General features: G+C 37.8%; 1 protein-coding gene across 1 annotated transcript; it reads right to left on the bottom strand.

Annotated features, from left to right (window-relative positions):
* Positions 1–413: 413 nt before the first annotated feature.
* Positions 414–10,481, bottom strand: sar1b (secretion associated, Ras related GTPase 1B). The gene is made up of 7 exons (XM_042499222.2): positions 10,322–10,481; positions 6,779–6,854; positions 4,177–4,296; positions 3,891–3,956; positions 3,450–3,553; positions 2,787–2,918; positions 414–2,130 (listed from the first exon to the last, which is right to left on the bottom strand). Exons 2-7 carry the CDS (start codon positions 6,834–6,836, stop codon positions 2,014–2,016), a joined length of 597 nt encoding a protein of 198 aa, XP_042355156.1. The 5' UTR covers positions 6,837–6,854; positions 10,322–10,481; the 3' UTR covers positions 414–2,013.
* Between the last annotated feature and the right edge of the window lie 806 nt (positions 10,482–11,287).

Genomic DNA, 11,287 nt, shown 5'->3' with positions numbered 1-11,287 from the left:
TGTTTAAGGCCTCAAAAAGTCAAATGCTCAAATATTTCACAACAATGGCAAAGATTATGAAATGCCAGAAACATGAAAACCTATTAATCTAGAAAAACTGTGTTTTTACCTCCTCCTACCTCATTAATCATCTAACAACCAGATTTATTTTGTGGCCAACTAGAGGGGGCTCAACCTCTGCATGAAACTATTAAAAGTGACCAGCTACAACCAAACAATACTTCTGCATTGGTGCATTAATATCAATAATCTAAAAATTGTCATATGTATAAATTGCCTAAGTGTGATTTTATGTAGTGGAGTGCTTTTTCGACTGTTGTATTTGGACTTAAAATGAACTGATAATTTCTTCCACACTTAATCTCACCAAAGAAAAGTGACAAAAAAAAATCAGTCTGTATTGTGGATCAATGTTGAAGCCTGTTATTCATTGAAAACATTTATTACATTTTTTATGATGCAAACAACAGCAAGTCCCACCCTTGTTGGAACAGCTCATCACGTAGTCATGAGGGAATGAAAGAGACACAAAGGGACAGGGACAGAAAAAGTGTATTACGCGCAATTCCATTGTTTCCGTTAAAAAAACATGACAATCAGCTCTCATTGTAAGTTTTGGCATCTTTTTCCCTCCTTTTCTACTCTCTGGAATAATGGTCATTAAAAATCAAAAGAACAAGGCATGCATAATAGTTTCTGGTAATGCACATAGATCAAAGGATACCACTTAGAAGTACAAAATCCATGTACGATGTTCATGTACATTTCATATATATATATGGTCCCTTTCTTAGAGGTGTCTTAGGCCTACCTACCTGTTCCCACTGTGGGACTGTGTCCTCCATTATCTACGCTTGGTCACTAGATTCACCCTGTACAAAGGTCTTACTGGAAAATATATCTGTAGGATGGACTTCTAATATTGATGATTAGGCTACTAGATGTTACAACCATCTGTTTATCCCTCTCTTCCCCTCTTACTGCATGTTATTATCAAGGTATTTATCCCCAAGTTTCATTTACTTAAATAGTTGTCTTCACATGAACTGACCATTGTGCTACCTACACAATTTTAACAAACCTTGCCAGGGTTACAGCCTGTATTATTTTCTAAATTTCATCTCCCATCTGTTGTACTACCACCCAATGCTTCTTTTAAAAAAAGGGGAGCCCACGGCCTATTTGGATCCATTCAATGCTACTGTGCCCACAAGATAGAAGTCTGGAACAAAATAATTTTAACTTCGAAGTAACCTAAAGAAACTGATCTAATTTCTGATATGCTAAGATAAATGCACTAGTCCATTTTAATAAATGGGTGAAACAGCCACACATCTATAGTGAGGGCTGTATACGTGGCCACACAGTTTATTTGCTGAAATCACATTTTTAAAAAAGAAGAAAAAAAGGACAAATCAAAATGTGATTAAATACAATGTTGAATGAATGTCTTAACTGTTAAAAAAAAAAGTTAACTGCAATGTATATGACTATGTTGCTCTCTCCCATTGCTCAAAATGAGTTGAAGAGGGGGAAGAGGCATCAGGGATTGTGAATGGAATCATGTACAGATTTACAGTTATAATGCATCTATTGTCACACTCAACAGATGGCAGGAAGGGAGGGAGAGAGGGCAGCAAACGACAGACACAATATAGAAAAGATTCATCCGTTTGAATTTGAACACCCTTTGCTGTGGAACCAATGCTATGTTACTCTCTTAGAAAAAGACAGAGAGATGGAAACGAGTGTGTGTGTGTGTGTGTGTGTGTGTGTGGGCGCGCATACAGGTATGAATTCTGTAAGTGCGGAACCAAATGTTCGACCAATAAAAGTCTATTGGGATCAAGTTGTACTGGTTTCTCTGAAGGTGGAGGCAGACTTGTTTAACCAAACATGGGGCTGAGTATGATGGTACTGGTGGCAACGGTGGGCGTCTCGAGTGGTTGGGTTTAGCGCCCCCCTGATGGTGGTGGTGGTGGTGGTGTCGGTGCGTTACGGGGCTTGGCTGCTTTAGTCGATGTACTGGGAGAGCCAGCGGAAGCCCTCGCCGTAGCCCTGCCTCTTCAACACGCTGCACATGAACACTTCCAATGGTCTCGTGTTCAGCTCCTTCATGGGAATGGTGCCCTACAGGGAAAAGCAGAAAAAAAGTCAAATCCACTTTACGAAAACAGCAATTTGTTTTCACAGATAACTCATTCTTTATGCAATTTTATCCTCTACACAAAACAAAAAATCTGTTAGAATAAAAAACAACCTGCACTGGTCACATTCACTCCAATCTGGGCTCTTGTTATCAAGACATAGGAAAACAAACATCCACTGTTGTTATGTGCTGAGTTTAAAAGTTGTAGTTTGCAAGGAGATCAAGAGTGAGCTCTGAGTTTACATGCCTTTTTTGAATATGTAAATGGATCAAACAGGGTATGGTGTTGCTCTAAAACAAACAAAGGCAGTGAAGTCCTGTGAAGTCCTGTGGGAGTTCCCTTCAAGTCAAGTCAAAACTGACTTGACTTGACTTGACTTGACTTGAAGGGAACTCCCACAGGACAATACTTAACCTAAATAAACTGAAAGCTTGCAGATATTATATTTCACCATCTGTACAGGGACTTGAGTCTGCGCTATGACTGAATCATTTCTCGGTGTCAGTGTATTGGGGGGACTCGTCTTCCCATAGTCCAACGTTGGCACTTCACACAATCTATTCTCTGGTCAACAATTCAAAGTGACATTAATTTTTTTTTTGTATATACTTGCCTAACTTTACTGCGTCTACTCACCTTGCCTGTCGTCTGTCCATACAATCCAAAGAGTTCCCTCAGCTTCTCCTCGCTGATGGCTTCTGGTCTGTCGATCTTGTTGCCCAGTATCAGGATAGGCACGTTTCCAATAGTCTCGTCTGTCATTAATGCCTGATAGGGAACACTCAGTATTATTATGACTTTCATATAAATCCTCACTCTAATTAAAAAAAAAGAACACCCTCAGAAACTATTTTGTTGAACATTTCTAACTTAATTCTTTCAAGGAGTGATTTTATGAGCACTGTTATCTACTTCTACTTTAACTATTTATTTCCTACATTTTCCTAAATTACACTTGAGATATCCCTGGAAGAGGTGGACTGAGTTCTATATACATGGTAAAGAGAAATTGCATGGCAGTATTTTCCATAAAGATGAAGTCAGTAATTTGCTCTAGCTTGTTATCCATATAAGGAAAATGCTATCAAACGGCATCATATTTCATAATCTATTGTGAGAGCATAGTTTGCACATTTGCCTCCTCTACAGTGGATTCCTCTTTGAACAGATAAAACACTGGTGATTAAAGTTGACTGTAGAAAAAAAAACCTACCTCCAGTATGTCTGGTTTTAAAAAATGTTCTGTATGGTGTCTGGTGTACTGCTCTATGGTACAACAGTGACCTAGCAGGTACTTACGTCAAGTTCTGCTTTTGATTCAGCCAATCTGGAGAAGTCTGCACAATCCACAAGGAAGACAATGCCATTGATGGCAGGGAGGTAGTTTTTCCACACTCTGCGGGCTGTGTGAACAAACACAAAGACAGAGTTTACAGTCTGGACTGTCTACATATGTTAGATGCAGTATGCATTCACTGAAGCTACAGTGATTTATCGTATGTTAGCAAGAGTACTGGCAGGAGTGAGCTTCCCTTTAAGCACTGCCGAAACCGCATGCAGCACTTTCAGCATGTGAGTTAGGTATTTATTTACATACATAGTTTACAATCAAGTTTACACTTGCTAATATCAGTTTATTTTAAGATTATTTTCTGCAGCAAAAAAAGGACATCGGAGCTTAAAACGACACACACTTCGACATATAAAACCCCCAAACATTAGTATACACAAAACAAACACCTTGTGCGTGGCCTCCAAGGTCAAAGGTGGTGAAGGTCATGCCAGCAATCGTCAGCTCTTCCGAGGCTGGAGGAAGAGACAAAGTGATAATGAATAAATCTGAAATGTTATTATTATTTAGCATATTTACAAATCTGGAGTATTTTAACAACTATTACTCAGTCATAGTATACTTACAGCTCATACCACACAACAGTAGTTTGTTTAAAAATAGTGGGCATAAAGATCTTAATTTTAACCAACACAACAAAGTGAGCATGTGTATGAGAGTGTAACACCAACTCACTCGGATGTAAAGTTGGCACATGCTGTCCCATTCTGTCATCTTTGAGCATGTGCAATAGCGTCGTTTTGCCAGCATTGTCCAGGCCAAGAAATACTAACTTGCCGGATTTCTTGTACAGTCCTGGAAAAAAGCCAGAAGTATTTCACAAAACAAGCTTGGACACTAAACATATTTTTAAGATGGGCTGCATCAAATCATACAATGTTTAGCTATTAGAAATGTCACACATAGGAAAAGATTACTCCAGTGATGAGTCAAGTGTGACTGAAGGTCTGTCATGGCTTAAATTAGAACTTTGATTTGCATCAGGGTCACAAGCTCAGACTTGTTCTCAGACATGCACTGGATATTCAGCTCAGACATTAGTTTCTTTGATGCACAAGTGGCTGTTCTACATCTTCTGGTTTTGCCATTATCTTTTCATGACTTCAAATTATGAACGTTAAATTAAAAAAACTGAAGCCACCTTTGTCCAAGTTAAACTAAGCTCTTGCATTCTCCATTGTTTCACTTTGAATGCCATTCCTCCATGATTCCTCCAATTACAAATCAACAACTGCTTTTTTTTCCCAGTCACATTGGTTTAAAAACAGCAACAAAAACTTAAAGGAAAAAGTTGTGTTTTTTTAATTAAATGCACAAACGTGCTTTCTGCTTCAAAGGGAATCTGACAAGAAGTTACTCTTACTGTCAGTTTTTTCTAATATGTGCACTGACTCATGACTTTCCTGACAAGAAAACGAGGCTTTGTGTTTATCACTCTCTGATTCAGCGTAGTGATACTCAGCGAATTTGTGAAATTTCTGACTGAGTCAGCTTTAGTAGACGTCATCATTACTCACAAAGAGCACTATGCTACCTGTCTGACAAGGAAAACAGGAACGACTGCTTCTCAGGAGCAGCTCAAACACAGAAACTAGAACAGCACACTTGGGGGAGAAGAACATCTGGTACAAATAATAAGATTTACCAACAGTTTTCAGAGGGACACAGTGACCACAAACACATTTAAAAAGCTGGGGTGAAAATTCTCGTCCCCTTTCTGAGAGACATTTCCTCTGTGCCTTTCTTGTTCACATAACGTTAGGGTTGGGCGATTGTTCGTATTTTCATATTGTCACTGCCAAACGTTGCCTCTGGTTAAAGTAATATTTCATGAGTCATGATTTCACTACTTCCGATGTCTTACAACTAGTGATGGACAGTATATGGATAATATATTGATATTGTGATGTGAGACTAGATACTTTCTTAAATTTTGGATAGTTTAATATCATAAGTGTTTTCCTTTCCTCATTTTAAAAGGTGTATTATAGTTAAGTGAGGTAATTTTCTGAAACTGTTCTTGCTGTTCTATTTTTTTCCCTTTACCCACTTTGTCAGTACATCCACATTACTGATGGTTACCAAAATTGAACTGTGTAATTATTCTGTGAACACCCAATAGTCAATCTTACAATATTGTTGCAATATTGATAGAGTTATTTGGTCAAAAAATATTGTTATACTTGATTTTCTCCATATGGCCCTCATGAAAACAGAAATGGGTCTCTGCAAGTGCAAACACAAAAACCTATTTTTGCTGTTCGTGAGTCACGACAAAGTTTGTAAAAAATGAAATGCATCATTAAAAAATAATTTCAAGTCAACTGTCAATAATTACAGGCATTTATATTTATTCACAACTGAATTTCACACTCCAGAGATGCAAGCCAGTCCAGGAAAAGTAGAGGCACAGTGTAAGCTGGATGCTACGGACACTGAAAAATGACATTTTGTCAGGTTTCGCAGTGCACTTGACGGATTGGCAGATGGAAAAGGAGCTGCGAATGGACTTTACATTAAGGAGCAGCAATTAAGGAACTGTGATCGTCTGTGCACAGACATACCAGTCCACCAGAACATCAATAGAGAAAAAGCACTATCAGAGCTTGTCTTGTTGATAGTTGGTCTGATCGCCAGTCAGCACAAGGCTACATAACAAATGCTATTTGGTGGATGCTTTTAGCTGAGCTGCTTCAGGGAACATAAGTAGCAAGCGTGGCCACAGTGGAAATCAAACCCATCAGCCAGCTCGTGTTTGTACTCTAACTGAGGAGTTCTAGATGTTATAAGCTTTTATTATGAAATAAATTAATGTGTTTTGCCTGTCAAGGGCTTTTTCTGAGGAGGAAACTTTGCTGAAAATTATTTATTGCAGTCAAAATTATGATATGGATTAGCAGTTAAGGAGGTGCCTGCTGAACTTTCATGGTATTTGTATTTCAGATTTGATTCTGTGGTACACAACGTAAACCAACACTCACAGGGACAACACAACAGGGATGGAAACCTACAACATAGCCACAACTTTGCACAATACACTAAGCTCCACTTTTCAGTGAAAACTTCAGGACTGATGTACAAGACAGACCAGTAACAATTGAAGTTACTCTTGAGATCACTGAAGACATTGATTAGATTATACTCACACCACCCACCATGCTGCATAACATTTTTAATAATAGCTTTGTGGTTCACACTACAGCAATGCTATTTTGATTAATGACTTAAAGTACAACAGTGATCATAACTGTTAGTGTTTCTGATCCCCAATACTCACCTAAAAACTGTAGTATGCCATTCAAACTGTCATAAAGCCAATTAAATACGAATGACATATCCGGAGCTGTTGAATCCTGAAAGAAATGGCAAAAAAGCAGAGGTTAATAGGCATGAACACACACAAACAAAACAAAACAGCTGGGGTCTGTTATTTTTACTGTAACATCCATCATTAAAAAACAAGTGACCAAAAACAAAGCAAGACGTAAGTATCCTGATACAGCTCCAAGTGTTTGTACCTTTTGTCATTACCTTCCTACTGATGATTTATCAATAACTTACGTTGTATTTAGCTCTATACGTAGTTAGTAACTGATGTTATCCACAGAGTCTCTGTTCCTACCCATAAAGACATTTTGCTCCATAGATCACATGCTCAAAACACTGGACTAAGGAGAAAAGTGTAAATTGTAACTTATATTGTAAAATATATTTTTATTCAAAATCTTTGGAAAGGAGTGAATATGCAGATAAACTGACAAATTCCTGTCAATATTTGGTAGGATACATTTTATCCTACTGATGAAGATACTATTTTGCTGACATGCTGAAATTGCTACAACTGACAGAATTTCTTTTTTCCAATGGCACACTTTTGGACTTCGCTATGACTTAATATTCATATTTATGACATGCTTTGAGCTTACAGGGGGAGGTACTTGATAACACCAAGAGACAAATAGACACAATAATGCACAGACGTCAGGAGACACACGGTATGATCAATAGGAACCAATCAGAGCCCCGCGCCATTAACCTGTAAGTGACAGCGCTCAACTCCGTGAATATGCAGCCTGTCTCAACCTATCAGATAGATATTGGCAGCTGGTGATAACAATGACAAGCTTTCAACAGCCAATGATTAGCTTATTCCAGTGGGAGTCTTTGGACAGCAAAACAGGAGATTCAGGACACTAATCACATTTCATCTGAGAGTTCCTCAACAGGCAACATGAGTATTCTGATCAACAACCTATCTGCAAAGGCCTTGAAAATGACACCTAGTCTTAGCCTTTCATGACAAAATAGCCAGATTGTATTTCAATCAAAACAAAATGAATCTCAGATAGGACTGGGTGTAACTTTGTGAAGTCATCAGCTTCCTAACTGACTGACTGCAAAGCAAAACATTTGTTGCGTTCATGTCATTCTGGGTCACACAACCTGATTTTTTCCCTTTTTACATGTGATCAAATGTTTCTACAAGTGACAAAATAGAAAGGGGGGGCTGAAAAAAAAAACGTCCTCTCTCTGTAACCAAAGGAGAACTTTCAAGTTACAGCCATGATGTTTTAGACATAATCACACTCTCTTGTCAAACCTCATCTCATTTACTCGCCCTTTTTCTGTGACTGTTGAAGGGGCATCAGAACCAGGTAATCTGCTGCCAACCTCTAGACCCAGTTACGTAACAAGCAAACAACTCCGGGGTTAAAGTATAAAGTAGTCAAAGGTCAAGACCATGCAAACACAGCTGAACTACACGTCAGCTGCTGCTACACTCCAGTCTCATATGATCCTATGCCTGCTACGACACTGCAGGCTGGTGTTACAAACTGATGCTCCCACGTGTGGTGTGATGCAGCTGTGAATCTTGTGAAACAGTGTGACAGTAATTGACAACTACCTAGAACAAATGCGGGCTTATATAAAACATGTGAAATTAAAATATAAGTGTAAATGAAAAGGTTTGCCTGAGGGCAACAACCTTAACCCGTTTTAAGGGATCTGGAGTTGTCGTTTACAGGGTTCAACTGTGAAAATAAATCAACAAGCAAAATCAGCCACATTAAAGTGCAGTGAGAAAATGTGTGAGAAAAACTGTAGGTTGCCAAGTTAAGATCACTGAACATGCATGGCAAGAATTTGGACTGCAATGCCCCCAGAGCTAAACTCATCATCAATGAGACATCTGTTATGAATCAGATGAGTAAATTATCTTTATTTCAAGTTAGCACTTCAGCGCAAGATTATCTTGATCTTGAAAGAAGTGTAATCTCTCAAAAATTGTCTCTATACATATTTATATTACTATCTACCTCAGTTCTTAGGTGTCTGAAAAGCAGCTCACATAAGCACTCATACTCAATACGTAAGACTTGAAAATACATTACACGTGTAAGCATAACAGTAATATTTCAGCAATGTAATTCAGCTCACAAATTCGGACAATTGGCAGTTGGACACATCTTTTCCTAAGATACAGTATGGTTCCTATCAGTTCCCATCCAATGTTTCTAAAGGATTTCCGGCAGATGTTGCGAATCAAATAAAGAATTCAAACTGGTTTATTTACACTGGGTTGCATTCAAGAAATGTCCAAAGCTCTATATTGATTGTTTGAGCTACCCTTTGTTATGGTTGTATGGTTTTGATTTGGTTATGAATTCTGAAAAGTACCAACAAATCTTAACACTCGGTGCCATTCTTTCTGGAAAACCTCTGATTGGAAATAGGTTTAATAGTAAGAAAATGTCCCCGAGCACGCTGAAACCACATTTGAAAGAAAAAGGAAAAAAGATCTGAACATTACAGGAGCAGTGTTGGATCACCTGGACAGAATAAAAAATTTTTTTAAAAAAACATCCTACATCTCATGAAGAGATCTGGGGTTGTGAAGCAGCTGGCTTAGTATAATATACATGAAGATTATTGAAGAAAACTTCAAGAAAGACTGTCCAAGAGAGTTCAAGAGGTGCTACATGTAGTGAGAGATCACATTAAATACTAACTTCAGTTTGATTAAGCAACTTTGCTATTAAATTTTTGATGCTGTCATGCATTGAACGTGTTCTTTATATTTTTTAAATCTTAATAGAGTCTGAGACATGAATGTATATCCTCAATACAACTTTGCTCAAGCTAATCTATGCTGGCATAAGATTTTTGATCAGTACTGTAAATGTAATCATTAAATTGAGGTTCCAAAATAACTTAAAATACTGTAAAAGTGGTTTGACTCGGCTGTCAAACCAGTCCTGCTGTTGTACCACTGTCAACGGAACAGCGAAGTTAGCTAGCCAACATTTACATTCACGGCTAACGTTACATGGATGATTGATCTGCGTTGACAAAAAAAATAAAATGCCAAAATATCTTAACAACAACATGCCATATTTAAGATAGAAACACACGTTAGGCGTAAATTGACAAAGATTGGGTGAGGCCGACTAAAAGCCTGGCTAGCAGGAAGCCACTAGCTAACTTACGTGTCATATTCTGTAACAGGCGACGTTGCATCGAGGGGTTACTAGTAAGCTAATCGGCAGTTAGCTAGAACAACACCGAATACTTAAATTAGTTTATATATTTTCAATCCATTAATAAATCGGAATGAGGAAATAAATATAACAGTGGGTCAACTTCAGTTTAACGTCATATTCAGCTCAAATCCGTTTAATAGTAAGCGAGTTAGCCAACTTGGTGTTAGCAATGCTAACGTAGCATCGTTAGCAGCCGGGATGATTTGCTAGCCGAGATGCCGACGTTCACATAATACTATTTTTCTATCATTGTTGAGAAAATGTTTATAAAAACTTACCCGCTATTCAAGTGGAGATTGTTTTACCGAGTGTGTTATCTCTTTTAGTCATGTAAATTGGTCTGGAAAGATTCTGAGAGCCTGCGAAGTACCAGGTCTTCCTCTCCTTTTTCGTGTGTTATTACTGAGCCACGACACTGCAATGGCTGTCCAGCAACTCCCCAAACTCTGCCCAGCCGCTTCCTGTTTATGTTTCACAATCATCTTTCCGACAGGAGAACTGAAACAAACCGAGTGTCCGGTGCTCTTATTTTACAATTTGCACAGACTTACTCAACCTTTTTTTAAAATTCAATATATTATTAAAGAAGCGATGACTCGTATCTAAATCGAACAAAATGGCAGGCTGCAAAACAACTGCTCCTACAAATCAATATACGGAAATTAGCGGATATTTTACTGGTTTTGCCACATCAAAATAAAAAGGTAAATACTTAAAAATACTGATTACACATCCAATACAAATGCCCTTTGATTGGAGAAATCTGGAAAAAAAAACTGGTGGGAAAGAACTATTTCATCGTACATATAGGCCCAATAATCACAAAAATACTAACTTGAGATCAAAGTTACTTTCCAAAATCAACTCTTTTATGGAAATTAACTTTTTCAGAAATCTTAACAGAGAAAGTTTGGTCAGACCCTAAAAATATCAGTTCCAAACAAAACAAAAGAACGTAACTTAATTTAATACATAGGCCAAGATACAACCTGTGTAATAGCTACATTATTACATAAATTTAAAGTAGACATTACTCTAACTTTTTTTCTCTGAATCGGAAATTGAATCTATCTCTCATGTATTTTATAAATGTTCTTACTCTCAAGATTTCTGTGTTGAAGTTTCTCTGTTGATTTATACAAGTTTTAATACATTGACAACAACATTAGAAGACATGGTCTTATATCTAAATTGTTATACAGGCTCACCATCTACTGGCAATGCTCTCAGACTTGTCTGTCTGT

Source organism: Plectropomus leopardus, chromosome 15 (assembly GCF_026936395.1).
Source record: "Plectropomus leopardus strain MGB_pleo_1.0 chromosome 15, ASM2693639v1, whole genome shotgun sequence".
NCBI classification, from domain to species: Eukaryota; Metazoa; Chordata; class Actinopteri; order Perciformes; family Serranidae; genus Plectropomus; species Plectropomus leopardus.
This window is presented reverse-complemented; position numbering and strand designations above follow the sequence as displayed.